Here is a 26,120-nt window from a genome sequence, read left to right on the forward strand (position 1 = left end):
GCCCAACAGTTCCTCCAAGATTAGTTGTGAATTTCACTGTTTGTTAATTTTCCCAGACGCACTCCGATGTCCAGCGATACATGAATTCAAACAGCAAAGGCAGTAACTGTGCAGGTTCTCTCTCTCTCTCTCTTTCTCTCTCTCTCTCTCTCTCTCCTGCACTGTCCTCACCATGTGCTTCTTTTGTCTGCACTTCTCCCTTTTTAAACTTGTGCCAGAAAAATATAAAAAACACTGCCATTGTCTGTTCGCTGTTGTTTCAGTATCTGCTCAGAAGTGTTTGTGACAGAGCAAACTGGGACTATAATGATCTATTGCTACCTTTCCACGTCCTGTATAAACATGTGCTTTTTACTATCCAACCTTAAATTCTGGAAGTTCTTTCTTTAAATGCTGTCTCTCTGTCTCTCTCTCTCTCTCACTCTTTCATGGAGGTGTTCATTAAAAACTATCTATTTGGTCAAGCTTTTAAGATCAAATGAATAAGGTGCTGCAATAGGTCATTTGATCCTGCTCCAGTGTGTGATAAAATCTGATTGTGGCCTCAATTTGCCTTCCTTTCCATCTGAATATCCTTTGTATCCCTCTCAATCAAGAATCTATTGATTTGGCTAAAATAAAATTCAATGACTCAAATCCAGCACTGTCCAGGAAAAGAATTCATTAAACTAATAAGAGTGCAGGAGAAAATCATTTTCTTCACCTCTTTTAAATGGGAGATCCCTGATTTTCAAATTCTGCCCTCAAATTCGAATCCATTTCAGAATGTAAAGCTTCCTTCCTGTAACTATGCTGTCAAACCACCACAGAGTCTCAAAAGTTTCAATAATATATCACTTCTCATTCTTCCCAAGCAATACAGGTCCAAACGATCCAATTTTTCTATCCAGTCTGGAGAGCTTCAGTCATGAAGAGAGATTGGACAGTCTGAGGTTGTTTTCCGTAGAGCAGAGGAGAGTAAGGGGGAGAATGATTGAGATGTCCAGATTTATGAAGGGCATAGATAGGGTAAACAGGAAGAAATATTTTTACTTCATGGAGGTGTCAGTGACCAGGGGCTTTGGAATAAAGGAGGTTTAGAGCGACATGTGGCTCAGTGGTCAGCACTACTACCTCACAGCACCAAGGACTTGGGTTCGGTTCCACCCTCAGGCAACAGTCTTTGTGGAGTTTGCACATTCTCCTGTGTCTGCATGGGTTTCTGCTGGTGCTTTGGTTTCCTCCCGTAGTCCAAAGATGTGCAGGTTAGTTGGATCAGCCATGCTAAATTGCCCAGGGATGTGTAAGTTAGATGTGTTAGCCATAGGAATTATAGGGTTTGGGTGGGATGCTCGTTGGAGGGTTGGCGTAGACTTGTTGGGCCAGAATGGCCTGTTTCCATGTTATATGGATTCTATGTTTTGAGGGAAAGTGTTTTCAACCAAAGTGTGATGGAAATCTGGAACCGGAAATTTATTTGCCTTAACGTGGAGGGTTTGAATTATAAGGAGAGGCTAAATAGGCTGGGATGTTTTTTTCCCTGGAGCGTAAGAGGTTGAGAGGTGATCCAAATAAGTTTATAAAATCACAAGGATCATAGATAAGGCGAATAGCAAAGGATTTTCCTGAGGGTCTGGGAGTTCAAACCAGGGGGCATATTTCACAGAAGGTTCTATTTCCATGACTCTAAGTATTTAGAGGTGCATTTGGGATGCCAAGGTATACAAGGTTATGGGCCAAGTGCTGGTAACTGGGATTACAAGAGGTCAGTATTGTTTTTGGCTGGCACAGATGTAATGGGCAGAAGGGCCTTTTTCTATGCTGTGTGCCTCTATGACCCCATGACTCTACCAAAGTAGACACATTCATCTTTGTCTACATGATAATCCATTTACAAGTTTCTGCCCACTACTATTTTAACCATTTGCCTTTGTAAACTCCATCTCCTCTTGCCAACTTGCTTTCTCCTCTAACTCACCATGTATGACATCACAGCACATCAGTTGGTGGTTAATTACCTAGGAAGAATATTATGCTGCTGAAAGTGATGCCAGAGGCACACAATTTATTGTGTTTTGTTTGGAATGTAAGTTTTTCAGGTTAAATTGTTAACTGCCCTCAATCCTTGGCACAAAAGCCATATTGACTCTCATATGATTCACAAATAAAGCTGCCAGAAATCAGCTTGTATTCAGAGAGGAATATTTAGCATCCACTTTGTTCCCAGATGTGCTGTGCGCCATTATTGGATGTAATTAGGAGCAACTGGAAGAGGCCACTTAAGACACACCGCAGAACGTTGCAATCCCTGAAGCGCCATCCCAATATTATGATTGTGTGTCTAGAAGCTTCCTTTATTATGGGATTTCCTGACAGACATTCTATTTCCAATCCTGGTGGCTGTACACAGCCATCAAATTGGTCCCTCTCTACCCTAGCCTGGTTTCTGTGATTGAGTCTAATTTTACAACTGGGAACATTTGCAATTATTGTTGGACGATTCACTCTCCCTGTGCTCAGTTTGTGTGTTTGCTCGATAGCCATGGTTTACAATGTCACTTACTCCTCAGTTATGCAGCAGATGGTGAGACACTACACTTGTTTTCCTAAATTCAAAACATTTTATCTATGTATTCTGTCAATCAAAGAACCATGCACTGTCGAAGAGAGCAGATGGCATATTAATCAACCTTTCTTCTAACCAGTTAATCATGTGGCATTTTGTGGGGTTAATCAATTCACAATGTGCCTGGAGACATTTCTTAATAAGGTGGTCAATGTAATAACTCTGTGATAAACCTACCTCAAAATACTTCATTGAAGATGACATTTACAACAAGGTCAAGTTGTTTAGGGTGCGTGTTTGAAAAGACAGCTTCAAGACAATATGAGTCACAATTTTACTGAGTAATAAGTTTCAAATAATTACTGTTGCTTTGAGTGCTTATCTTATTTTTAAGAGAGAGTGCTTCTTTCCAAAAATTCTTGTCCATATGAAACCAATTTCCTTTCTCATGCTTGTTGAGTTTAGTTTTGCAATCAGGTATGAAGTAATGATACTTGCTGCTGGCCATAAGGAAAGCTGCTCACAACAATCCAGGAATCACTGCAGAGTGGAATTCCACTTTTGTATTGGAATTTGAATTCAACACCAAACCAATCGGATCCCCAGGCAGCCATTAGTAGTGGCCATTTGCAGTGTTCTGCCATGTGTCTTAAGTGGCCTCTTCCAGTTGCTCGTAAACCCAGCAGCAGTGATGTGATGCGGCAGGGTAAACGGTCACATTGATGTTTATATCCAAGTTGTACAAAAAGTTACAAACACTGAATCTGTTTTAGCTTTAATTTAAAATTGTCAGATCGTAAAATAAGTACATATGATTGAATTAAGTCCAAATTAAAATATTATAAATAATCCCCATTTATAATATATGGAGGAACTTTTATATTCCATACTATAAAATTCTGCTTCAGTGCCAGTAAGGATTCTTGATAGCAATTCTGTACTTAATATGCTTTTAAAAGCCCAGTTAGAGCTCAAGGGCTATTACAATGAGATGGTGGTGGTGTATTTTAAGCCAATATTCAACACTGGATCTTTCATTCAAATGTCAAACAGTTTGTCCAACCGACCAGTTTTGGGCAGTTTATATGCTACTCTATAATCACAGTACCACCTACAATATGAACTGGAACAAAAACAGAAATTGCTGGAAAAGCTCAGCAGGTCTGGCAGCATCTGTGGAGAGAAATCAAAGTTACCGTTACAGGTTCTGGGACCCTTCTTCAGAACTATGAACTGATAGGATTACGAAAGTCTGGAATTTAGACCATCACAACAATGATACAGGATAATCACCATCCTGTAATCCAATTTAAAGATGAAGGAAGTGATTATTTAAACTAAATCACCTTGATACTATCCATTCACTCCTGTCACATGAGAGCTAAAATATTTTACATAAAGATCAGGGTGGGAGGCAGGGATACCTCAATGGAATGCCTTATTTTCTGTTGGAGTAATAGCATCAGCCCTGATTGGCTCAGCAGAACAAACTGACAGGATCACAGTGGGTGCTGATCATTAACCACTAATCATTCAGTAGGATGCCCTCAGGAGATGTGTTTGTAGTATTTACTGGAACAAACCATGTGACTCACAAATCATCAATAAAGTTGGTTTTACAATTTGTGAACTTATCAACTGAGAATCATTTTAATCCCATAATTGCTGTCCAGCTCATTTCAGGATGAATAGAACTAAATTGGAGGTTCTTGTCAATCCTAAAATATTCAATTCTGGAGGATGACTCAATGGCACACCGATTAGAGACATGTAGAATCACTGACAGCAGCATCTGGGTTTCCATGTTATTCTGCACACACTTACACTCCAGAACGTGCTGCCAGTTTCTGTGGAGCGACGACTGTGCACAATGTCAGTTTCATAACCATTACTGTCAGAAAGCTCAGGCCAACTATTTTCAAAATCTTTTGATAATGTGCAATCATTTACTTCAGTGTAGAAAGAGGCTATTCAGCCCATCAAGTCAACACTGACCCTCTGAACAGTTTCCCACCCAGAGCCCCACCCCATCCCTGTAACCCTGCATTCCCCATGACTAATCCACTTAGCCTGCACATTATGGGCTATTTAGCATGGCTACTCCACCTAATCAGCACATCTTTGAACTGTGGGAGAAACTGGTGCACCTGGAGGAGACCAGCAAAACACAGGAAGAATGTGCCTACACCACGCAGATGGTCATGCAAGGTTGGAATTGAGCCTGGGTCCCTGAGGTAGCAGTGATAGCCATTGAGCCACTGTAACATCTTCAGTCAGGTGCATCAGTGCAGATTCTGCAGTGAAGTCAAGAAACAGAATAAGTAAAGAGAAAAAAGAACTGTAGAGGAAAGAACCAGCAGCATATTGATCCAGGAAACTATTTTCATTTTAAATATGATTATTTGCAGTTATTTCTTGCAGCTATGTAGAGTTTTAGTCAAATATTTATTTTATAAACAGAACAGATTCCTCTGTGGGATATTTTTTCCTGATTGCCAGGGGTAGAAGCCTAACCAAAGAATCCAGAAATGCATGCACAAGTTATAAGGGTTTTTTTTTATAACAGCCTGACCTGTGTACCAATCAGTAGTTACAGCATTATTTTATTTGCTGATAGGGGATTGTGTCTGTGTGGTCTATTTTGGGGATTATGCAAAGGCTACAGGAATGTGTTTTGTTGTCATGCAGTCTGTTTACAATCGCAGACATTCAATTGAATGTTTGGCAGTAGTTAACAGGTAAGGGAGTTTTGATCATAGGTTATATGAAAGGTGATTGAGTCTGGACCACTGATTGATGTTTTATGTTGAAGTTCTGAAATCCTATGTAATAAAAACAGAATTTCACACATTCAATCACCATGAATCAACAGACCCTGATTGTGGCCCTTTCAGTAATGTGTGATTACTGCCATTGATCTTTTCACTAGAGCATGACATAACTCAGTGCTGAAATGTACATACGTGGAAGGTCTGATTTGTAATTTTTTTAATTGTGTGGAATCTCAGCGAGAGTTTGAAACTTCTGTTCATTGTGCAAGCCTTACTATAATCTAAGTTAACAGAGAACTTCAGGAAGGCAGAAAATATGAGGACTGACTGGAAGATGGAACAGTAGGGCCCTCTGCTGTTAGCTCAGCAGCTCTGCAGCCAACTTCAGTTCAGAAACGCCAAAAACATTCAATAACAACATCATTAACATTTTTTATAGAATCACATTTATAGCTTGGGTAGATTCATATTTTGAATTTGACTGCAGTGTGTTGGGTGAGTTTTATTTTAATGCTAACATTGAGGTTTTGATTGAGCTTTTTTAGTTCTGTTAAATGTCTGTTTGTGAGTCTCTATGACTATATAGAATAGAGCAAATGAACAGATCATTCAGCCCATCTTCCTGCCTTACTCAAAGGGATTTCAGTCACTCTGCCTCCCCACTCCCTCTCTTTCCTCAGAGGCCTGCAAGTACTTACCATTCAAGTGTTCCATCAATCCCCTCTTTGGACTTATCTTTGAATATCCTTGGAGTGCTTTCCTGAAACACTGATTCATGATTATCCCAGATAATTAGCTAGAATGGCACAGTGGCTCAGTGGTTAGCATTGCTGCCTCACGGCATCATGGATTCATGTTCAGTTCTACCCTTGGGTGACTGTCTGTGTGGAGTTTAAATGTTCTCCCTGTGTGTGTGCACTGGTTTCCTCCCACTGTCCAAACCTGTACAAGTTAGGTGGATTAGCCAGGGAAATACAGAGATGGTCTGGGTGAGATGCTTTATTGAGGGTTTGTGTAGCCTGTTTTCACACTGTAGGGATTGCGTGAACTTGTGTCGACTGCTGGCTGGGATCCCTGTAGCTCCTGAAGCATAGATTACACAAATGTTGGGAAAATTCAAACAGAAGATGTATCTCTTCCAGAGTAAAAGGAAATGAACCCTGTTAAATAGTGATCAAACATGCTACCTGTGCGAAGAGTGAGTGAAAAAGATGGCAGATGTCATTAATCCAGCTTTTTAAACTCCTGGAGTTGGTAATTTATTTTATAAAATCCAAATGCTGTTAATGCAAATGTTTATAATCCTGATTTTGTTAATCCAAGTATGTATAATCTAGGAGTTGTTAATCCAAATGTGGTCTAGAAGGTATTTATAATCCAGATGTTGTCTATGTTTTAAACATGAACATTTAGTATGCAGATTCCATTTATCCAGTTACTGTTCACGAACTGTTTATAATCCAGTTGTTGTTAGTCTAGGTTCTATTGATCTGGAAATTTGTAATTAGAGTCATAGAGTAATAGAGATGCACAGCATGGAAACAGACCCTTCAGTCCAACCCATCCATGCCAATCAGATATCCCAAACCAATCTAGTCCCACCTGCCAGCACCCAGCCCATATCCCTCCAAATTATTCCATTCATATATCCATCCAAACAACTCTTAAATGTTGCAATTGTACCAGCCTCCGCCACTTCCTCTGGCAGCTCATTCCATACACGTACCACCCTCTGTGTGAAAAAGTTTCTCAGTAGATCTCTTTTATATCTTTCCCCTCTCACCTTAAACCTATGACCTCTAGTTCTGGACTCCCCCACTCCAGGGAAAAGACTTTGCGTATTTACCTTATCCATGCCCCTCATTATTTTATAAACCTCTATAAGGTCATCCCTCTGCCTCCAACGCTCCAGGGAAAATAGCTCCAGCCTGTTTAGCCTCTCCTGCTAGCTCAAATCCTCCAACCCTGGCAACATCCTTGTGAATCTTTTCTGAACCCATTCACGTTTCACAACATCTTTCTGACAGGAAGGAGACCAAAATTGCACACAATATTCCAACAGTGGCCTAACCAATGTCCTGTACAGCTGCAACATGACCTCCCAACTCCTGTACTCAATATTCTGACCAATAAAGGAAAGCATACCAGACGCCTTCTTCATTATCCTATCTACCTGTGACTCCACTTTCAAGGAGCTATGAACCTGCACTCCAAGGTCTCTTTGTTCAGCAACACACCCTCGGACCTTACCATTGAGTGTATAAGTCCTGCTAAGATTTGCATTTCCAAAATGCAGCACCTCGCATTTATCTGAATTAAACTCCATATGCCACTTCTCAGCCCAGTGGCCCATCTGGTCAAGATCCTGTTGTAACCTGAGGTATTGTAAAGCAATTGTTGGATTTCAAGCACTAAATCTAATTAGATTAAGAATTTGAAAATACAGTGTCCAGTAAGGAAGGTGGAGATGTGGACATTCCCAAATTCAGCAAAATCTACAAATACCTTTTGCACAAGTGACAATTCACAGATTTGCTTATATTACTTCTCTTCAACTGGAGAAACAGTCTTGGGATGCTTAATGAATATTGTACAAATGTAAGCTCATGTTATTATGGAACCATAAACAAAAGTGGAAAGCCTTCAAACAAGCTGCATAGGCAGCTGGGATCGAGTGATTCCTTAGAGTATAAAGGCAGTAGGAATATAATTAAGAGGGAAATCAGGAGGGCAAAAAGGGACATGAGATAGCTTTGGCAAAGGGGGTTAAGAATAATCAAAAGGGGATTTATAAATACATTAAGGACAAAAGAGTAACTAGGGAGAGAATAGGACCTCTTAAAGATCAGGCTGCCTATATGCGTAACTGCAGGAGATGGGTGAGTTACTAAACAAGTATTTTGCATCAGTGTTAACATTGGAGAAGGATATGGAAGCTAGAGAACATGGGGAAATAAATAGCAATACATTGAAAAGTGCCCATATTACAAGAGGAGTGGGTGCTGAACATTTCAAACGCACAAAAGTGGATAAATCCCCATGATCTGATCAAGTGTACCCTAAAGCTCTGTGGGGAGCCAGGGAATTGATAAAAATATCTTAGCATTGATAGTCACAGGTGAGGTGCCAGAAGACTAAAGGTTGGCTATCATGGTGCAGGTATTTAAGAAAGATGGTAAGGAAAAGCCAGGGAACTATAGACTGGTGAGCCTAACATAGGGTATCGAAAACAACAAATGCTGGAGATCAAAGTGGGTCAGACAGCATCTATGGAGAGACAGAGAGTGCGAGCTAACATTTCAAGTTGAGATGACTCTTTATCAGAGCTGAAGTGAAGTCTGGAAGGGACAGCACTTATGCGAAAGTCGGGTGGGGGGGAGGGTGGAGTGTTGGGGAAGAAAAGGCATTGACAGTTTAGATTAATTGATCAGAATGTGAGAATGGCAGAAGAATGCCAGACTGGAAAGGATAGGCAGTCCCACTGTGCTGGGGGGAGGGGAGTGAGGACATGGTGACAGAGAATGTTACAAGTAAAGCAAAAAGAAAGGGAAGAAATGGGAGTGGGCTCACAATTTTCTTAAGTCCAGAAGGTTGTAAAGTGCCTAGTCTGAAGACAAGATGGTATTCCTCCAGTTTGTGCTGTGATTCACTGGAACACTGCAGCATGCCGAGGACAGACGTGTGGGACATGTGAACAGGACGCTGTGTCAAAGTGACCAGCTACAGGAAGGTTGGGTTATGCTTGCGTACAGACTGGAAGAGTTGCACAAAGAGGTCACTCAGCCTGTGTTTGGTTTCCCCAATGTAGAATAGGGGTGTAGTGAATACAATGCACAAGATTGGAGGAGGTGCAGGTGAAATGCTGCTTCACCTGGAAAGACCGTTTAGGCCCTTGGATGGGGAGCAGGGAGGAGGGGAAGGGGCAGGTTTTGCACCCTCTGCGGTTACATGGCAAGGTGTCATGGGAAGGGGGCTGTTGGAAGGCGGCTGTGGTGTTAGTGGTTGATGAATGGACTGAGGTGTCCTAGAGGGACAGGTCCCTGTGAAATGCAGACAGGGGAGTGAGGGGAAGATGTGTTTGGTGATAGCATTCTGCTGGAGTTGTCTGGCATATAAAAAGATTATGGGATAATTGCCTTTATTAGCTGAGTTAAAAATCACACAACACCAGGTTATAGTCCAACAGGTTTATTTGGAACACTAGCTTTTGCTATAAGATTTTGCTAAAATATTTTGCTATAAATTCTGTGCCTTATGATCCTGCTCCACAGCTACCTGATGAAGGAGCGACGCTCTGAAAGCTAGTGCTTCCAAATAAACCTGTTGGACTCTAACCTGGTGTTGTGTGATTTTTAACTTTGTCCCCCTCTGTCCAACACTGGCACCTCCACTTCATTTATTAGCTGAGGTTTAGAATAGAAGAGTGAGGAGCTTATGTTGGAACTGTATAAAACATTATTTTTTATTCACTTGTGGGACACCAGTGTCACTGGCTGGGTCAGCTTTTATTGCTCATCCTTAGTTGCCCCTTGAGAAGGCAGTCATGAGCTGCCTCCTTAAACCACTGCAGTCTATGTGTTGTAGGTAGACTCACAATGCCCTTAGGGAGGGAATTCCAGGATTTTTGACCCAGTGACAGTGAAGGGATGGTGATATATTTCCAAGTCAGGATGGTGAGTGGTTTGAAGGAGAGCTTGCAGAGGGTGGTGTTCCCATTTATCTGCTGCCCTTATCCTTCCAGATGGGAGTGGTTATGGGTTTGCAAAGTGCTGTCTGAGGATCTATGGTGAATTTCTGCAGTGCATCTTGTAGATGGTACATGCTGCTGCTACTGAGTGTCGGTAGTGGAGGGAGTGAATGCTCGTGGATGAGATGCAAATCAAGTGGGCTACTTTATCCTGGATAGAATAGAGCTTCTTGAGTGTTGTTGGAGCTGCATCCATCCAGATAAGCAGGGAGTCTTCCATCACACTCCTGATTTATGCCTTTAGATGGTGGACAGGCATTGGTGAGTCAAGAAGCGAGTAACCTCTGACCTTTTCTTATAGCCGCTGTATTTATGTGAGGAGTCCAGTTGAATTTCTAGTCAATGGTAACCCATTGTTGATAGTAGGGGATTCAGTGATGCTAATGCCATTGAATGTCTAGGGGCAGTGATTAAATTGCCTCTTACTGGTGATGGTCATAGCCTGGCATCTATGTGGTGCAAATGTTATTTTCTACTCATCAGCCCAGATGTTGTCCAGATTTTGATGTATTTAATATGGACTGCTTCAGTATCTGAGGAGTCGTGAATGGTGCTGAACATTGTGCAGTCATTGGCCACAGAATTGAATGTAAGCTTGGTCACATTCCATGGCGACCAACATGCACGAATGAACGACGTGCTTCTGCAAGAACAAAGAAACAATTTCTTTAGCCAGAGGGTGGTGACCCTGTGGAACTCATTACCACAGAGGGCTGTAGATGTTAAGTCAGTGAGTGTTTTTAAAGCAGAAACAGAGATTCTTGATTGGGAAGGGGATCAAAGGTTACAAAGAGAAGGCAGTAGAATGGTGTTGAGAAACGTATCCACCATGATTGAATGGCAGAGCAGTCTCGATAGGCTAAATGGCTAGTTCTGCTGCTATATCTTATGGTCTTACAACTGGAGTCCTGTCTGCATTTCTGGTCACCACATTATAGGAAGGATGTGATTGCACAAGACAGGGTGCAGAGGAGATTTATCAGGATGCTGCCTGGGCTAATGGATTTGAGCCATCAGGAAAGATTAGATGGACTGGGATTATTTTCCTTGGAGAAGCAAAGGTTTGAGATGAGACCTGATAGAAGTGTGTCAGAACAGGAGGGACGTGATTATGAAGGCATTTTTTCTAATAGTCAAGATGTCAATAACCAGGGGACATAGTTTTAAGGTAAGAGGAAGGAAGTTAAGTAGTAAGTTGAGAATTCTTCCGATTCAGAAGGTAGTGGGAGTTTGAAACTCTTGCCTGGGAGGGTGATTGAGGCAAGAAACCTTTAAAAAAAGTATTTGGATGAGCCACTTGACATGTCACAGCATTCAAGGTTCTAGGCCAATTGCAGGAAGTGTGTCCAGTGAAGATTTCGAATAGTTGTGTTGGTGCAGACTTGATGGGCCGATGGATGTCCTTGGCACTATATGGTTCTGTAATTCTCTGAGGACTTTATGTCATATCCATTTTTCAGATGAGACATTAAATTAACACCCCCGTCTGCCTTTGTGGTGCATGTGAACAATCCTCTGACATTATTCAGGAAAAGTCTCGGTTTATACTTATCACTAAATCCACATCACTGTAACTTTTAATCTAGTTCTGTATCATTCTGTTGTGTATGGGAGCTTCCTGTGCACAGAGTGGTTGCTGTGTTACAGTGCTTAAATGTTCATAATTGCTTCATTTCAAAAAATACTGCACTGGCTGTAAGTACATTGTTACATCCTGACTGAACTCATGACTGGTGCTATAGAATTGAAAGTCATACTTTTTCCTTTCTGTTTATGTGTAAGGCAATTTAAATAAGAAGAGATTGCATGAATTGATCAATAGAGGATGATTTTGAAAGAATGCAAAATTATTCTTTCCAGCATGATATACTTTGAGGATAACATTTTCTCAAACTTATTATGTTCAGACCCTTAGCATAATGATGACTATGAAATGTGATACAAATGTTGGCTGTCGAATTTATTTTATCTAGGCAGCCACATTTCTCCTTGAGCATGAGGAGGAGTGGATGAACAAGACTGTTTATCAATTCCTCGAGAGTTTAAAGCCTGTTGGTTTATCCTTCTGTTGCTTATAACAATATCGAATATTCTCAATTCATCAGCTAGGGGTAATGTTCTGGGAATCATAAAGCTTCTAATTTCACCAGAGATAATCTGCTCATATAAACTTTATTGTCCCTGAGCTGTTGTGCTGCTGCCAGTGTGGAGCTGAATTTACTATTATGGATCAGGCCGGTGAGAAGCAGTGAGACAGAAGTGTCTTATGCAGTTGTTTAGCCACAGAAATATGAAGTTAATATGCAGTTGTGCAGAACCATCGCAGTGTGATGTACGTCACTTGCAATGCCTCCAAGCTCCAACCTCAAACTTCCCAATAGGAAACAACAGTCCATCAATTTTCTTAAATAACTCAAAGTTAGCTCCTGTACTGGCCTCTCTGTGGGGATTTAAATCATTGGAAGGATGTCCCAACGGTGAGTGAAGGTGTTCTCTCCTACCCAAGATGGAGAGCACATTTAACTTGAGGGGTTAGTGAATTTAGGCCAGTGGTTAGCACTTCTGCCTCATAGTCCCAGGTTCGATTCTTCCCTTGGGCGATTGTCTGTGTAGAGTTTGCACATTCTCCCTGTGTCTGCAAGGGTTTCCTACTGGTGCTTTGGTTTCTTCCTACAGTCCAAGATGTGCAGTTAGATGGATTGGCCATGGGAAATTGCCCAGAGTTCCAAGTTAGCCATGGGAAATACAGGATTATGTGGATAAGGTGGGTTTGGGTGGGAAGCTCTTTGGACGGTTGATATAGACTTGATGGGCTGAATGGTCTGCTTCCATAATGTAGGGATTCTATGATTTCCCAATGGGAAGCAACAGAAAATCAAGGGGAAGGGCTATCTCAGAGAAAATTTCTATTCTCAGCTGGAGTATTAGAGTACAGCAGGAGGTGTCTCATTTTAAGAAGGATATGAAAAAATCCAACAAGAACGTGGAGGAGTACATTAAAATGGTTCCAGGGATGAGATACCTCAGTTATAAAATTTCGGCTATCTCAGTTATGAGGAAAAATTGGAGAGTTTGGGACTGTTCACGTGGGAGGGAAGGAGGCTAAGAGGAGATCGAATAGAGGTTTTCAAAATCATAAAAGGACTTCATAAAGTGGCTAGGGAGAAACTGTCCTGGCTCAAAACAGGATCAAAAAGCAGAGGGCACCGGTTTAAAGTGAGCTGCAAAAGAAGCAAAAGCAAGGTGAGAAAAAGAAGGACTTCCTCACACAGCAAGTAGTTGGGGTCTGGAATGCACTGCCTGGAAATGTGCTGGAGGCAGGATCAATTGAGGCATTCAGGAGGGTATTGGCTGGTTATTTAAATGGAAACAATGTGCAAGGTGTGGAGAAGTGATAGGGAATTGGTTGTAGATAATGATGCTCATTTGAAGAGCCGGTGCAGACACAATGGGCTGAATGGCTTCCTACTGCACTGTAACAATCCTGTGATTCCCTGTCCTTTTTTTAATTCACTCACAGTAAGTGGGGGTCACTCATTTATTGCCCATCTCTAATTGCCCCTAAAGGGGTGGTGGTGTGCTTCCTTCTTGAACTGCTGCAGTCCATCTGCTCTGGGTAGACTCACAATGTTCTTTAAAGAGGAATTCCAGAATTTTGACCCAATAACAGTGAATGAATGGTGATATATTTCCAAGTCGTGGTGGTGAGTGTATTGGAGTGGTGTTCACATGTATCTGCTGTCTCTGTCCTCCTGTGATTTGGGAGAATTATTGATATTTCATGCAGGAGTTGCCAGAATCTATTTACCTGGGTTTAGCAGGTAGGAAGAGTATTGCATGAAATCACATGGGGAAATATTGCCCCTTTCCCTCAAGTCTCCATGAGCAGATAAAGATCCAAAGGTTTTAGTGGTCATTCTTTCAAACTTGAGATCAAAGATCAACAGACTTAATGTCAGAGGTTTTGACAAAGTGTAGATGGTCATTCACAAAATACAGGTATCATTGACTGGGTGCGAGGAGGATCAATGACAAAATGGAGAGGGGCATGAATGAATGAAGAGGGCCATTGATATAATGCAAAGAACCTCATTGTGAAGATCAGTGCAAAGAGCATGTGCACATTAACATGTGACAGTCCAACATTCACAAATACCTGTCTCAAAAGCACAGAAACCGGCTCTTCAGCCAACCAAGTTTCCGAAACTGAGCTGGTCCTATTTGCCTCCATTTGGCTATATCCCTCTAAACATTTCTTATCCATTTATCTATGGAGAGTCTTTTTAGATTTTGTAATTATACCCACCTCTAACACATCCTCTGGCAGCTCATTCCATTATGCGCTACCCTCTGTATGAAAAAGTTACCCCTCAGGTCTCTTTAAATCTTTCCCCTCTCACCTTTAAATCTATACCCTCTAGTTTTGGTCTCCCCCCACCAGGGAAACACCTTGGCTATTCACCTTCTCTACATCCCTCAGGATGTTACAAACCTCTATAAGCTCACCCCTCAGCCTCCTACACTTCAGGAAAAGTGTCCCAACCTATCCAGTCTCTTTTTATGAATTGAATTTTCCAGTCACAGTAACACAATTTTCTATGATACACTTCATCAGGTCCTGGGGATGTAACTACCTTTATGCATTTTAATGTGGACTGTAATGTGGACTGTTTTGAAGACATCGCTATTCATTTCCCCAAGTTAAATTGCATGTCTTTCTTCACAGTAAATACTGACATAAAATATTTGTTTAGTATCTCACCCATCTCCTGTGATTTTACACAGAGACAGACACGTAGATCTTTAAGGGACCTTATTCTCTCCCTCATTACTCTTTTGACCTTAATGTATTTGTAGAATCTCTTTGGATTGTCCTTTACTCTATCTGCCAAAGCTACCTCAAGTCCCCTTTTCCCTGATTTCCCTATTAAGTTCCAACAATCCTCAAAGGATTAATTTGTTCCCAGCTGTCTCTACTTGACATGGTCCCCTTTCTTTTTGACCAGAGCCTCGATGTCTCTAGTCATCCAGTGTTCCTTATTCCTGCCAGCCTTGTCCCTCACACTAACAGTATCATATGAGGTGGCACAATGGTTAGCACTGCTGCCTCACAGCACCAGGGTCCCAGGTTCAGTTCCAGCCTTGGGTGACTGTGTGTGGAGTTTGTACATCCTCCCAGTGTCTGCGTGGGTTTCCTGCAGGTGCTCGGGTTTCCTCCCATAGTCCAAAGATGTGCAGGTCAGGTGAATTGGCCTTGCTAAATTGCCCATAGTGTTAGGTGCGTTAATCAGAGGGAAATGGGTCTGGGTGGGTCACTCTTCAAAGGGTCGGTGTGGACTATTTGGGCCAAAGAGTCTGTTTCCACACTGTAGGGAATCTAATCTAATGCTGGCCCTGAACTCTCATTATCTCACTTTTGAAAGCTTCCCACTTGCCAGATATTCCTTAACCTGTGAACAGCCTCCCCCCATCAACTTCTGAAAGTCACTGTTTAATGCCATCAAAATTGACCAGTTTAGAACTTTAACTTGTGGACCAAGCTTATCTTTTTCCATAACTATTTTTAAACTAGTAGAATTATGGCTCAAAGTGCTCATCCAACTTGCTCTGCCTTACTTTCCAAGGGGAGGTCAAGTTAAGTTTTGCAGTTCGTGCTGGATTAGTTGGTAACTTTAATTCTGAGATAGATTATTTTTTTGTTAAGCAAAGATCTCTAAAGGATATGGGCCAAAGGTAGGTATGTGGAATTAGGCCACAGATAAGCCATGGCCTCAAGGGGCTGAATGGCCTCTGCCTGTTCCTATTCCACCAGAACAGTGCAGGTTGGAACAAAGTGAAGGCTCCACCAGGATTACAGAACACAGCACCTTGTTGCTCAAACTGAGTTTAGGTACTTCCCACACTACACCCATCAGGAAATCTGCTGCTGTCTGGTACAATACTGCAGTGTGATACTTACTGTGAGAGTTGCAGTTGGAACAAACATTCAGGAACATTGCTGTCCGTATCAGAAAGTGGTAAAGGGGAGAAGCTTCAGGAGGAAGATCTAATCAGCAAGGCGGGGTGGAGGGGATCCAATTGCTCATTGGTTCTGCTAAGCTGCTCACATGCCTGTACTGAGAACTCTGCTTAGCAGCCCTTAACACAGCCTTCCCCACCCCCTCCATACTGCATTGAAGAACACTGACAACATTCAGCTGACTTCAATGTCAATGAGTCAGAAGCTATTATAAAAACACCCTAGTCACCAAAGTGACAAATGCCTCATGGAAAGATGCTGTTCCATTAATTTCTCACCCAAGTAATCAGCTTAAGTGCTTTTCTGAAAACTTGTTTCCCATCCCCACAATTCTGACAAGGTATGTCTCTCATAGTCATGGCTGGGCACCTGAAAGAGGCCAGACAAGGTGGGGAACTGTATTTATACTACTGTCTGGCTGCAAGGTCTAGAACACTGGGTATAGTCTCAGGATAAAGTACCAATCATTTAGGATTGAGACAATGAATCACTCAAAGGGTTGAGAATCTGTGGAATCTTTTACCCACTGGGCTGCGGATGGTCGGTTTCTGAGTTTTTACAGGACAAGGTTTAATCGATATTTAGGACACTGAAAGCCAACAATTTCTCTGGGATTTAAGCAGAAAGATTGATTTGCCATGATTTTATGAAATGGCAGTAGAATGTTGAGGTTCCAAATGGATTCCTTGAGCTTCCATTTCTTGTGTCTTTTGTGTTTGAGTCTGGATCAAGGATGGTAATTGGGTGGGTTTCTGGGAATCCACTCATCTGTGGGTGAGCAAGCTTGAGATGATGGCCACCCTGTTCCATGTCCCACCCTCCGTGTGATCCAGCCATCTCTTGCATTGAGTCTTTGGGATCTACCAAGGAGGCATTCAGATCCACCCAAGTTGCAAAACATGGATGAGGGCTTGGCTGAGTATCTGTGGAGGTGACTGCACTCTCTGTGATGGATGGAGCTGTGCTCATGACACATGAGAAAACACACAGGCCAAAAGGGTATCCTTTCATATTTTCAGCCAAAGAGCTGATGCTCCGTGGAATACCCTTCAATGTCTTGGAAAACTGTGTGACTGTAAGTTGCCCTTCATGGCTTGGCTTCCTCAACTCCATTGCTCAACAGAGCTGGCTGCGGGATCTTGCTCTGCAGTGAGGTCATTCATGGCCTATCCAAGCCAGCTGAACATGCTGTTTCTCACTGACATTGGACATGGTCAAACACCTTTCTCACATGACACGAACCGGTGCCAAATTGGGGTGGAGTGATGAGTGGAGGAAGTTAGCAGGGAGAGTTAGTGAGTATGACCTGACAGCGTTAGTGAGTATGACCTGATATGCATGCTCAAGAAAATTACTTTCCTCCAAGGCCTCTACCTGTGCACGAAACTAGCGAAGGCAAATGGAGGGTTGGCCTTGAATTGAGTGTAAAATTCCATTGATTTTGGAACAACTATAGAAGGCTGTACTCAGTCCACAGTTTGACACCGTGAACAGAGTTGGAACATTTTAATGCCTCAAAACATTATTATCAATGCAGCACATGAACATTTAGTCTGTTTAAAACTGTTCTATATCCAGTTTTGGACATTATCAAAATAAAGATATACTGATGTTGGATGCAGACCGGAAAAGGTTCAATATGCTGATACCAGGTATAAAAGGACTGATTTAAGAGGAGAAATTGAAAAAGTTTGGCCTGGACTCATTGGAATTTAGAAGAACGAGCCGTGACCTTATTTAAGTATAAAAACTTATTAGGGGACTTCTTCAGGGCAGATGCAGAAGGTTGCTTCCCCTTGCTGGTGAGTCTAGGACCAGGGGGCATCATCTCAGAGTAAGGGGGTCACACATTTAAGACAGAAATGAGATAGAATTTCTTCATTCAGATGATAGTGAATCTGTGGAATTCTTTACCACAGAGACTGTTGAGGCTGGGTCATTGAGTAAATTGAAAGTTGAGACGGACAGGTTTTTAATCCGTGGATTATCAGGAAAAGGCAGGAAAGTAGAATTAAAGGTTATCAGATTAGCCACAATCTCATTGAATGGTGGAGCAGCCTGGATAGGCCAAATGGCCGATTTTTTTTTTTGATTCCTTACAGTGTGGAAACAGGCCCTTCGGCCCAACAAGTCCACACCGACCCTCCGAAGAGTAACCCATTTCCCTCTGACTAATGCACCGAACACTACGGGCAATTTAGGATGGCCAATCACCTGACCTGCACATCTTTGGATTATGGGAGGAAACCGGAGCACCCGGATGAAACCCACGCAGACATGGGGAGAACGTGCAAACTCCACACAGACAGTCACCCAAGGCAGCAATTGAACCCAGGTCCCTGATACTCTGAGGCTGCTGTGACCGTGCTGCCCATAGATTTCTGCTCCTACAAATTGTGGCAAACTTGTGGCAAGTTTTCTTGCCAAGAAGGGTCTAGAAAAAAAGAAAAAGATGAAAAATGAGGGTCAGAAATTAACATTTTAATAAATCAGCTTCAGGTTTGTAAGGTTGCTGTTGTCCTTCTTTGAAGCAGGCCTGTATAATCGAGCTGAACATTTTGGGTGAGTTATGAATGGATTATGCACTCATCAGCTGTTCTGTAGTTCTGCATTTGGTTAGGTGAGGCTGGTAAGTGCTCTCTGTGTACTGTGCTTGTTTGGTTAGGCCTGGATGTGAACTCAGAGATAAAATAAACAAACTCCACAGAGGCAGCTAAATGCTGAGTTGGTACATATATTTAATTATTTCAGAGATATTGTAAAGCTCCTATAAAGAAACCTGTTGCACATTTAGAAAATAGAAACTGAAAGAACAATGGATGTTGTAAATCAGAAGTGTCACTGGACCCGAAATGTTACCTTTGATTTCTTTCCACAAATACTGCCAGACTTGCTGTGTTTTTCCAGCAATTTCTATTTTTGGTACATATTTAGAAAGTTGTGTCATCTCTCCATTGCTTTGAGGCAGATTAAAATGCAACATGTTGCTTGATTTGTGATGTGATCAGGATAGCAGCTCATCAATCAGGTTAAAATGACACCCAGGAATTAGAATGGTCTTAGACCTTATCACAAAGACATCATGTGTTGCTCATCACATCAGTCCCATTCTCCACCATCTCATCTACATTTCAGTTTAAATCAATACTGCAGACAACATGCATGCTTTAGAGTGGATTTTTGTCTTGACAAGAGCTGAGCTTTGCAGCTATTTCCTGTGTTTCTCTGCTGTTATCACAGTTGGGGACACGAGCTTTCCACAGACACAAGAGACCATCTGAGATGATGATAAGTGTTGACTCGGCACACATTTGGAACAGAGATGAAGCTGTGATATTCATATTCTGGCTGCATTTAATGAGTTGACAAGTTACATGTGCGATCTAGGGATTAGGATTAGAAACGAATTGAATATAATTAGCCTTGGCAGGTTATTGGGTATTTGTGGGAAAAAAAGCAAAAATAAGAAATATTTTCCATTGTTTAAAATCTGAACTATTAAGCACAAAGTTGTAAGATCTGTTTATTCTACTCCAGCAACATTCTGATAATTGCAGCACAACAAAATTGATATTTGAATGTGTTCATTTATTCAGCGTGCAAATTTTATGATGAATGGGTGAATGTTTTATTGAGAATAATGCATTTTCTAACCTGTATCAGTTGTGCTGTTTTATTTTAAAATTGATATGTTACAAGCTGTTATAATTCCTGATGTGATTATCTCTGGAATGAAAGGTATTTTAAAATTGGCAACATCTGCTTAACGACCTTTCAGTGCATATTATAAAAGTGGGAAAACAATATGCAAAGTTGAGATGAATTATGTTTGAAGAAGTTAATATTTCCAACTCTCATTGGTAGCTCAATCCACAAAGATAATGATGAATTATTTCTTTTTCATGCATGGGGAGGCAATGCCTCGTGATATTTTTGTGAGACTATTAATCCAGAGACCTGGGCAATATTCTGGGTTCCTGGGCTCGAACCCTGCCATGGCAGATAATGGAATTTAAATCCAATAGAAACCTGGAATTAAATGTCTAATGTGACCATGAGATCATTGTCAATTGTCAGGAAAAAAAACATCCAATTTACTAATGTCCTTTGTCAAAAGAAACTACTATCCTGAGCTGGTCTGGCCCATATGTGACTCCAGACCCAATGACAGTACATTTTGGCCTAGCCCTAATCCCTGTGAATGACTGAAAAACAGAACATAACTACTCTGGGCCTGGCTAAAAACAATTTGAGCACTGTATTCCTTTCAAAACTTTAAACCGGACCGTGTTACAGAATGACGAGAGACATCAGATAATGGGTTCAGGAATGAGAGAAATCGCACAATTCAGAGGACTGGAAACGGTCTAGTGTAACATCCTATTCAAGAAGGGATGGAGGCAGAAGACAGGAAATCATAGCAGGGCCAGGGCTGAGCCAGGACAACTTCGTCAAGGGGTGGTTGTGCCTGACAAGTCTGTTATAATTCTTTGAGGAGGTAAGGAGCACATTAGACTAAAGAGAGAAAGTGGATATGATCTATTTAGATTTTCAGAAGGCCTTTGACAAGATAAGATAAGATAAATTAGATACAATCCTCTGTTAGGGGCAGGGTACTGGCTTGGATGGAGATTGGCTGACTGGCGGCAGGCAGAGATTAGGGATAAAGGGGTCTTTTTCAAGATGGCAGCCGGTAACTATTTCGAGACAGTACATTCCAGATTGAGTGAAAAAGTTTTTTTCTCACATCACCTTCACTTTGTTTACATATCTGTTTAAATCTAGGCCCTCGCATTCTTGTTCCTTTTATGAGTGAGAACAATGTCCTCCCAGTCTACTCCGCCCAATTCGTTCATGATTTTGAAAACCGCAAAATCTTTTCTCGAAGGGGAACCGTCCTAAGTTCTTCACTCTATTCGTGTAGCTGAACCTATCAAACTGAATACCCAAGAATATAACGTGAACTGAAGCAAAGGAGGAAGTGTGGAGAGAGACAGCCAATGGGTGTGCCTTGCACGAGCCTCTGAAGCAAAGAAAAATGGCAAAAACAAACTTATTCAGAATTTGACAAATGTTCTTAAACTTGAAGTGTCAAGGCAAAAAGACAGTGATTATGAAGTGGAGAAACATCAAATTGTTTCCAAAGGACATTATTGAGATTCCCCATAAAAGCAGAAACTGCTGGAGAAACCCAACAGGTCTCGCACTATCTATGGAGAGAGAACACAGACAACGTTTTGAGTCCTGTCTAATTCTACTTCAGAACTCTCATAGTTTTGAAGACAAGTCAGGACCAGACTTGAAACGGTAACTCTGCTTCTCTCTGATCAGGAAGAAAGGAGGATAACACACCCCTATCTCCATCAACGGAGCGGAAGTGGAGAGGGTCAAAAGCGTCAAGTTCCTAAGAATGATAATAACCAACACTGTGTCCTGGACCTCCCACATAGATGCGACAGTCAAGAAGGCATAACGCTTCTTCTTCCTCAGGCAGCTTAGGAAATTCAGCATGTCCACAAGGACCCTCATCAACATTCACAGATGCACCATAGAAAGCATTCTATCTAGGTGTAACAGCCTGGAATGGCAACTGCTCAGCCCAGGACTGTAAGAAACTACAGAAAGTTGTGTGCACAACCCAGACGATCATGGAAGCCTATCTCCCATCTATGAACTCCATTTATACTTCTCGTTGCCATGGAAATAGTGCCAACATCATCAAAGACCCCTCCCAGCTTGGTAATACTCTCTTCCAACATCTTCCATCAGGCAGAAGATCTGGAAGCTTGAACACATGCACCAGCAGGTTCAAGAACAGTTTCTTCCCTGCTGCTATTAGACTGCTGAATAGATCTCTATAACTTCAAATAATGTTGACCTTACTAATGTTGATGTTGCTTTGTGCACCTCCTGTGCAGCCATACCCATGTATACCTTGTGTTGTCTGAGCACCCTATGATCTGTATCTCCTTGTTTGCTGTGATCTGTGTGTTACTCCCAAAACAAAACTAAATCAAATCAAATCAAAATTAAACCCGCTGAGTTTCTCCAGAATATCCTGCTTTTATTTCAAATGGCTAGCATTTGTAAAATTTTGTTCTTAATTTGTCTTCTCAATTTGTCCACTGACATAATGAAGGTGAAGTTGGTGGCAGTTCAGAGTTCTCAAAGCCATGTTATGCTCATGGAATTTGCATCTTGTAGACATTTTCATGGATACTGTCAGATCCTGCATGAGTAGAAAATCCTCTTCCTAAACCTATATACCTTGGGTCACGTCTATATTTGTAAGACATTGTTGGACATATTGCCAAGGCCACATTTTACAGAGTTTATCCTGCTCAGAATCTTTTGGATCTTTGCCTCAATACCATAAGCCCTGGTTCAGATGCAGTGGGCCCTTAGACCATTCTTTTTCTTTCACTGCAGCGCGTGATGTGTTTGGAAACTTGTCTCTTATTCTATGCTGATTCTTTTCCTAATGTGGGTGGTTATTATTCTCTCCTCCTAACTGAACCAAGCTGCCTGTTATCCGTACATTAGAAAATATGTACATGAAGATTTCCCTTCCTTTACCACCCTCTACTACGTTCTGGACATTAAAATTGTGAGGAAAGAGGATGCTGAGTTGCTTGACAATTTAAGACATCTTAAAATATTCTATCACCATTATATAACTGCATATATAATTATAATTATATGATTCCTCAGCAGGAAGTTATGAGTTAACATTTCTGTCTTGGGTTTATGGTTGGAAGAGTTACATGTGCATGAAACATTCCAAAGGGTTTAATTGCTCTGAAGTATCATTTCTGAAGTTGGAATCAAGAACAATGGCACATGGAAATATGAAATCCAAACGTCAAATATTGACTGAGATCTTGCAATTGGTTAATTGATATAGTCTAATAAGTTAAGAAAAAGTAAGGACTGCAGATGCTGGAGATCAGAGCTGAAAATGTGTTGCTGGAAAAGTGCAGCAGGTCAGGCAGCATCCAAGAAGCAGGAGAATCGACGTTTCAGGCTTATGCCTTTATAGTCTAGTAAGTCCCCAGTAAGTTTAATCAAGCGATGGGTTCACTGTCATCACTTAGTTTGCATCTGAGATGATGTTAACCCCAGGGATATGCTGTCTGCACAGTCAAGAAATGTGTGCTACAAAAAAAATAATTAAAATGGACTGATTTTTTTTTATTGGAGTATTTAATCAGCACTGGAGGTGGAGGAGAAATTTTGATATGGTTGAAAATGTGGAAATTTGTTTGGGAAGAAAGTTATTCAATGGATGAATAGATGCAGATAAGATGTTGAATCCTAATGATGCGACATTGCTGTCATGCCTGTCAATGTATATTTTGGAGGGTGGTCCAAGCAAAGAAATATAGTTGAGAAGTGTGCCTTACTTTTCAGGGGGAGGTGCAGTGTGTAAACAATGTTGTGACTCTGCCTACAATTAATCTGGGAAGGGCTGCAGGCTGCACACACAGGAATCAGTTACTTTGCTCTCATTGGTTTAACTGTTTTAAATAAATTAACTGACAGAGTTTGTCAAATCCTGGAGAGTGATTGATTATTAGACTATGATCACTAATATGTCAATAAGGTGCATGGGCACAAATGTGGGGGATGTGACTGGAGATATATACAGTCCCAGGACTAGCCACAGATTAGGCACAATGTTAGTGAATGAGGCCCAACATGCTCCACGTCTTAGAAAATAAGTCGCTTGTGCAATTTGTGAAATACAATGGTGAGCAATGTCTCTCTGTGACAGTGAGTATTGGGAATGTATCCATGCCTGCTCTGGCTCCTTCATATGGAAAAACTGGTCTCAAGTTCGAGTCAAGTACATGTGCAGAACATCAAGGCAGACTCTCCAATACAGTAATGTGAGAATGCTGAACTTTCGGGGCTGCCAGCTTTAGGAACAGGCGTTAAGCTAAGACCTTTAGTTTTGCCATTGCAGGTGACTACCAAACCCGCCCCCCCCGGTTTTATTTTGAAGGGATTTTGGGGTTCTGCCTACTGCCCTGGCCAATATTTATCCTTCAGTGAATATCACTGAAAAAATAGATAATATGGCCTCAGATGATGGAGGGATGGGGTGTAGGGTTGGAGGGGGTTGCAGTGCTGTGGGTAAGCATGAGGATCCCATGTAAATTGCTTATTTCTCAAAGTTAAACTTTTAATATTTGTAGAAGATTTGATATCAGTGAACAAAGAAACCCTTGTTGTAAGCTTTGTAAAGTCTGTCTGCTTAAATCTCACTGTGTACAGAGTTGACACTCCATCGCAGTTTCTTAGAGTTTGTTGTGTGCAGATTAGCTGCACCACTTCCTATATTGTGATAATGATTAAACTTCAAAAAATACTTCACTAGCTACAAAACACGTTGGGACATTGGGTGGTTTGTGCTGTGCAAGTTTTTCTTTTACTTTTACAAACTATGAGTAATGTGCCAGACTTTTCAAATCACACCCTTTTGTTTTTAATCTACATCCAGTGGATGTGTTTATCAAAGCCTCCCATTTTGCAAGAAACACCAAAGTAGAGGGAAAACTGATACTGCCTAAGAAGAGAGGCTGATTGGCTGGAAAATGGACTGTAATTAATTGATGCATTGCCATGAAGAAATTGCCAGTTAATGATGATTGACAGTTAACTGTCATGTTTTGTTTCAATTTTAAACTCGGCACGTTGACTATTACTATTTGACTATTTCACAAGGAGCCAAAGATGAACTAGAGAATGTCTGGTACCTGTTTTGTGGAATCAAAACAGTTTCTTTAATTACAAAAATATACTTTTTTCATAAAGCTATTATATAGTCACAAAAGCAGCTCAGATCTGTACAATAGCATATGAAAAAATAAACAAACACTGGAGTTTGACTCTGTCCAGTAAACAAACCAAAGGCATTTCCTATCTGTACAAGGTTATATTTACATGTATGTAAAGCATTGGGAGGGTCCAACACTGAAAAGACCCTTATTTAAGATCAGCAGAAAGACCTTAGATAATGGTCTTTCCCCACTGCACTTTGGTGGGCAGCTATCCCAAGCTTTAGTCCCTCCCTCAGCACATAGTCCGGGATCTTGGAATGAATTAAACAGGTACAATGCATACACATGTCTATCTGTCTACAAAGCACAGCACCTTGTGCATTATAATTGTAGATTCCAGTACACACAAGTGCACCATACTGTGTGCTCAACTGACAATTCTAAATTGGTTGCCAGCATTGATCTATTTTTCTTTCTGCATGATAGTGAAGCTGATGCATGTTGTGAATATTTTTATGCTGTTTCTTGGGAGACAACTTTAGTTGCTCAATAAACATACCTTCATAACGAATTCAGAAGTAATTTAAACATTGAAACCAAAGAAGGTAATGTTCTTGCTAATGATTTTAGTTTGACTCCAATCAAGTGCAGGCACACTCTGCCAGAAAGGAGAATTGTAGTTCTTGGGTTATCTCCAGTACGTTAATGTTGTTGTTTGAAAAGTAAGCTGATGATCCTGTTGTTTAATGGTACAATGTGCCAATGTTACACTTTCTTAGTAAACTGGCATTTTTTATGTTGCAGTCATTAATCTCCAAGTCTGAATTCATGGGTAAATGCTGCACAATGCGCTGACAGTCAGTGCACAATGCTTCTTCCGAATAATAAAACCGATTGCAGAAAGTGAGAGGGAGATGGTGATCACGTGACAATGTCACTGGATTGGTAATTCAAAGGGCAAGGCTATTGTTCCGGGGCAGGGGTGCAAATCCCACCATGTCAGCTGAAGGAGTTTAAATTCAATTAATTAACTTTAGAATCAAAACAAATGTCAGCATCAGTGACTAATGTATGCAACATCAAGTGTTGTAAAAATCCATCTCATTCCCCAATGTCATGGTGAAGTATATCCTCCATGTGACCTACATATGACTCCTGTCTCACATCAATATGGTTGCCTCCTAATTGCTCCTTTGAAGTGAACTTGCGAGCCACTCAGTTTGGGAATAGAAAGGGATTGGTGACAAATACTGGC

General features: G+C 41.3%; 1 protein-coding gene across 10 annotated transcripts in view; it reads left to right on the forward strand.

Annotated features, from left to right (window-relative positions):
* LOC122564562 (cadherin-12-like) overlaps window positions 1-26,120 on the forward strand; it is a 584,392-nt gene that overhangs the window by 509,070 nt on the left and 49,202 nt on the right. The window contains exon 1 of one of the 10 annotated variants that reach the window (XM_043719644.1): window positions 4,685-4,753. The exons of 7 other annotated variants lie outside the window; for them this stretch is intronic. In XM_043719644.1, the coding sequence (XP_043575579.1) occupies window positions 4,741-4,753 (13 nt within the window). In that variant the 5' untranslated portion in view covers window positions 4,685-4,740. Of the gene's footprint in view, window positions 1-4,684; window positions 4,754-16,347; window positions 16,423-23,770; window positions 23,833-26,120 lie in introns of those variants that run through there. 2 more of the 10 variants (XM_043719645.1, XM_043719643.1) reach the window with 2 other exon arrangements.

The sequence above is a fragment of the Chiloscyllium plagiosum genome, chromosome 29, assembly GCF_004010195.1.
Source record: "Chiloscyllium plagiosum isolate BGI_BamShark_2017 chromosome 29, ASM401019v2, whole genome shotgun sequence".
Lineage (NCBI taxonomy): Eukaryota > Metazoa > Chordata > Chondrichthyes > Orectolobiformes > Hemiscylliidae > Chiloscyllium > Chiloscyllium plagiosum.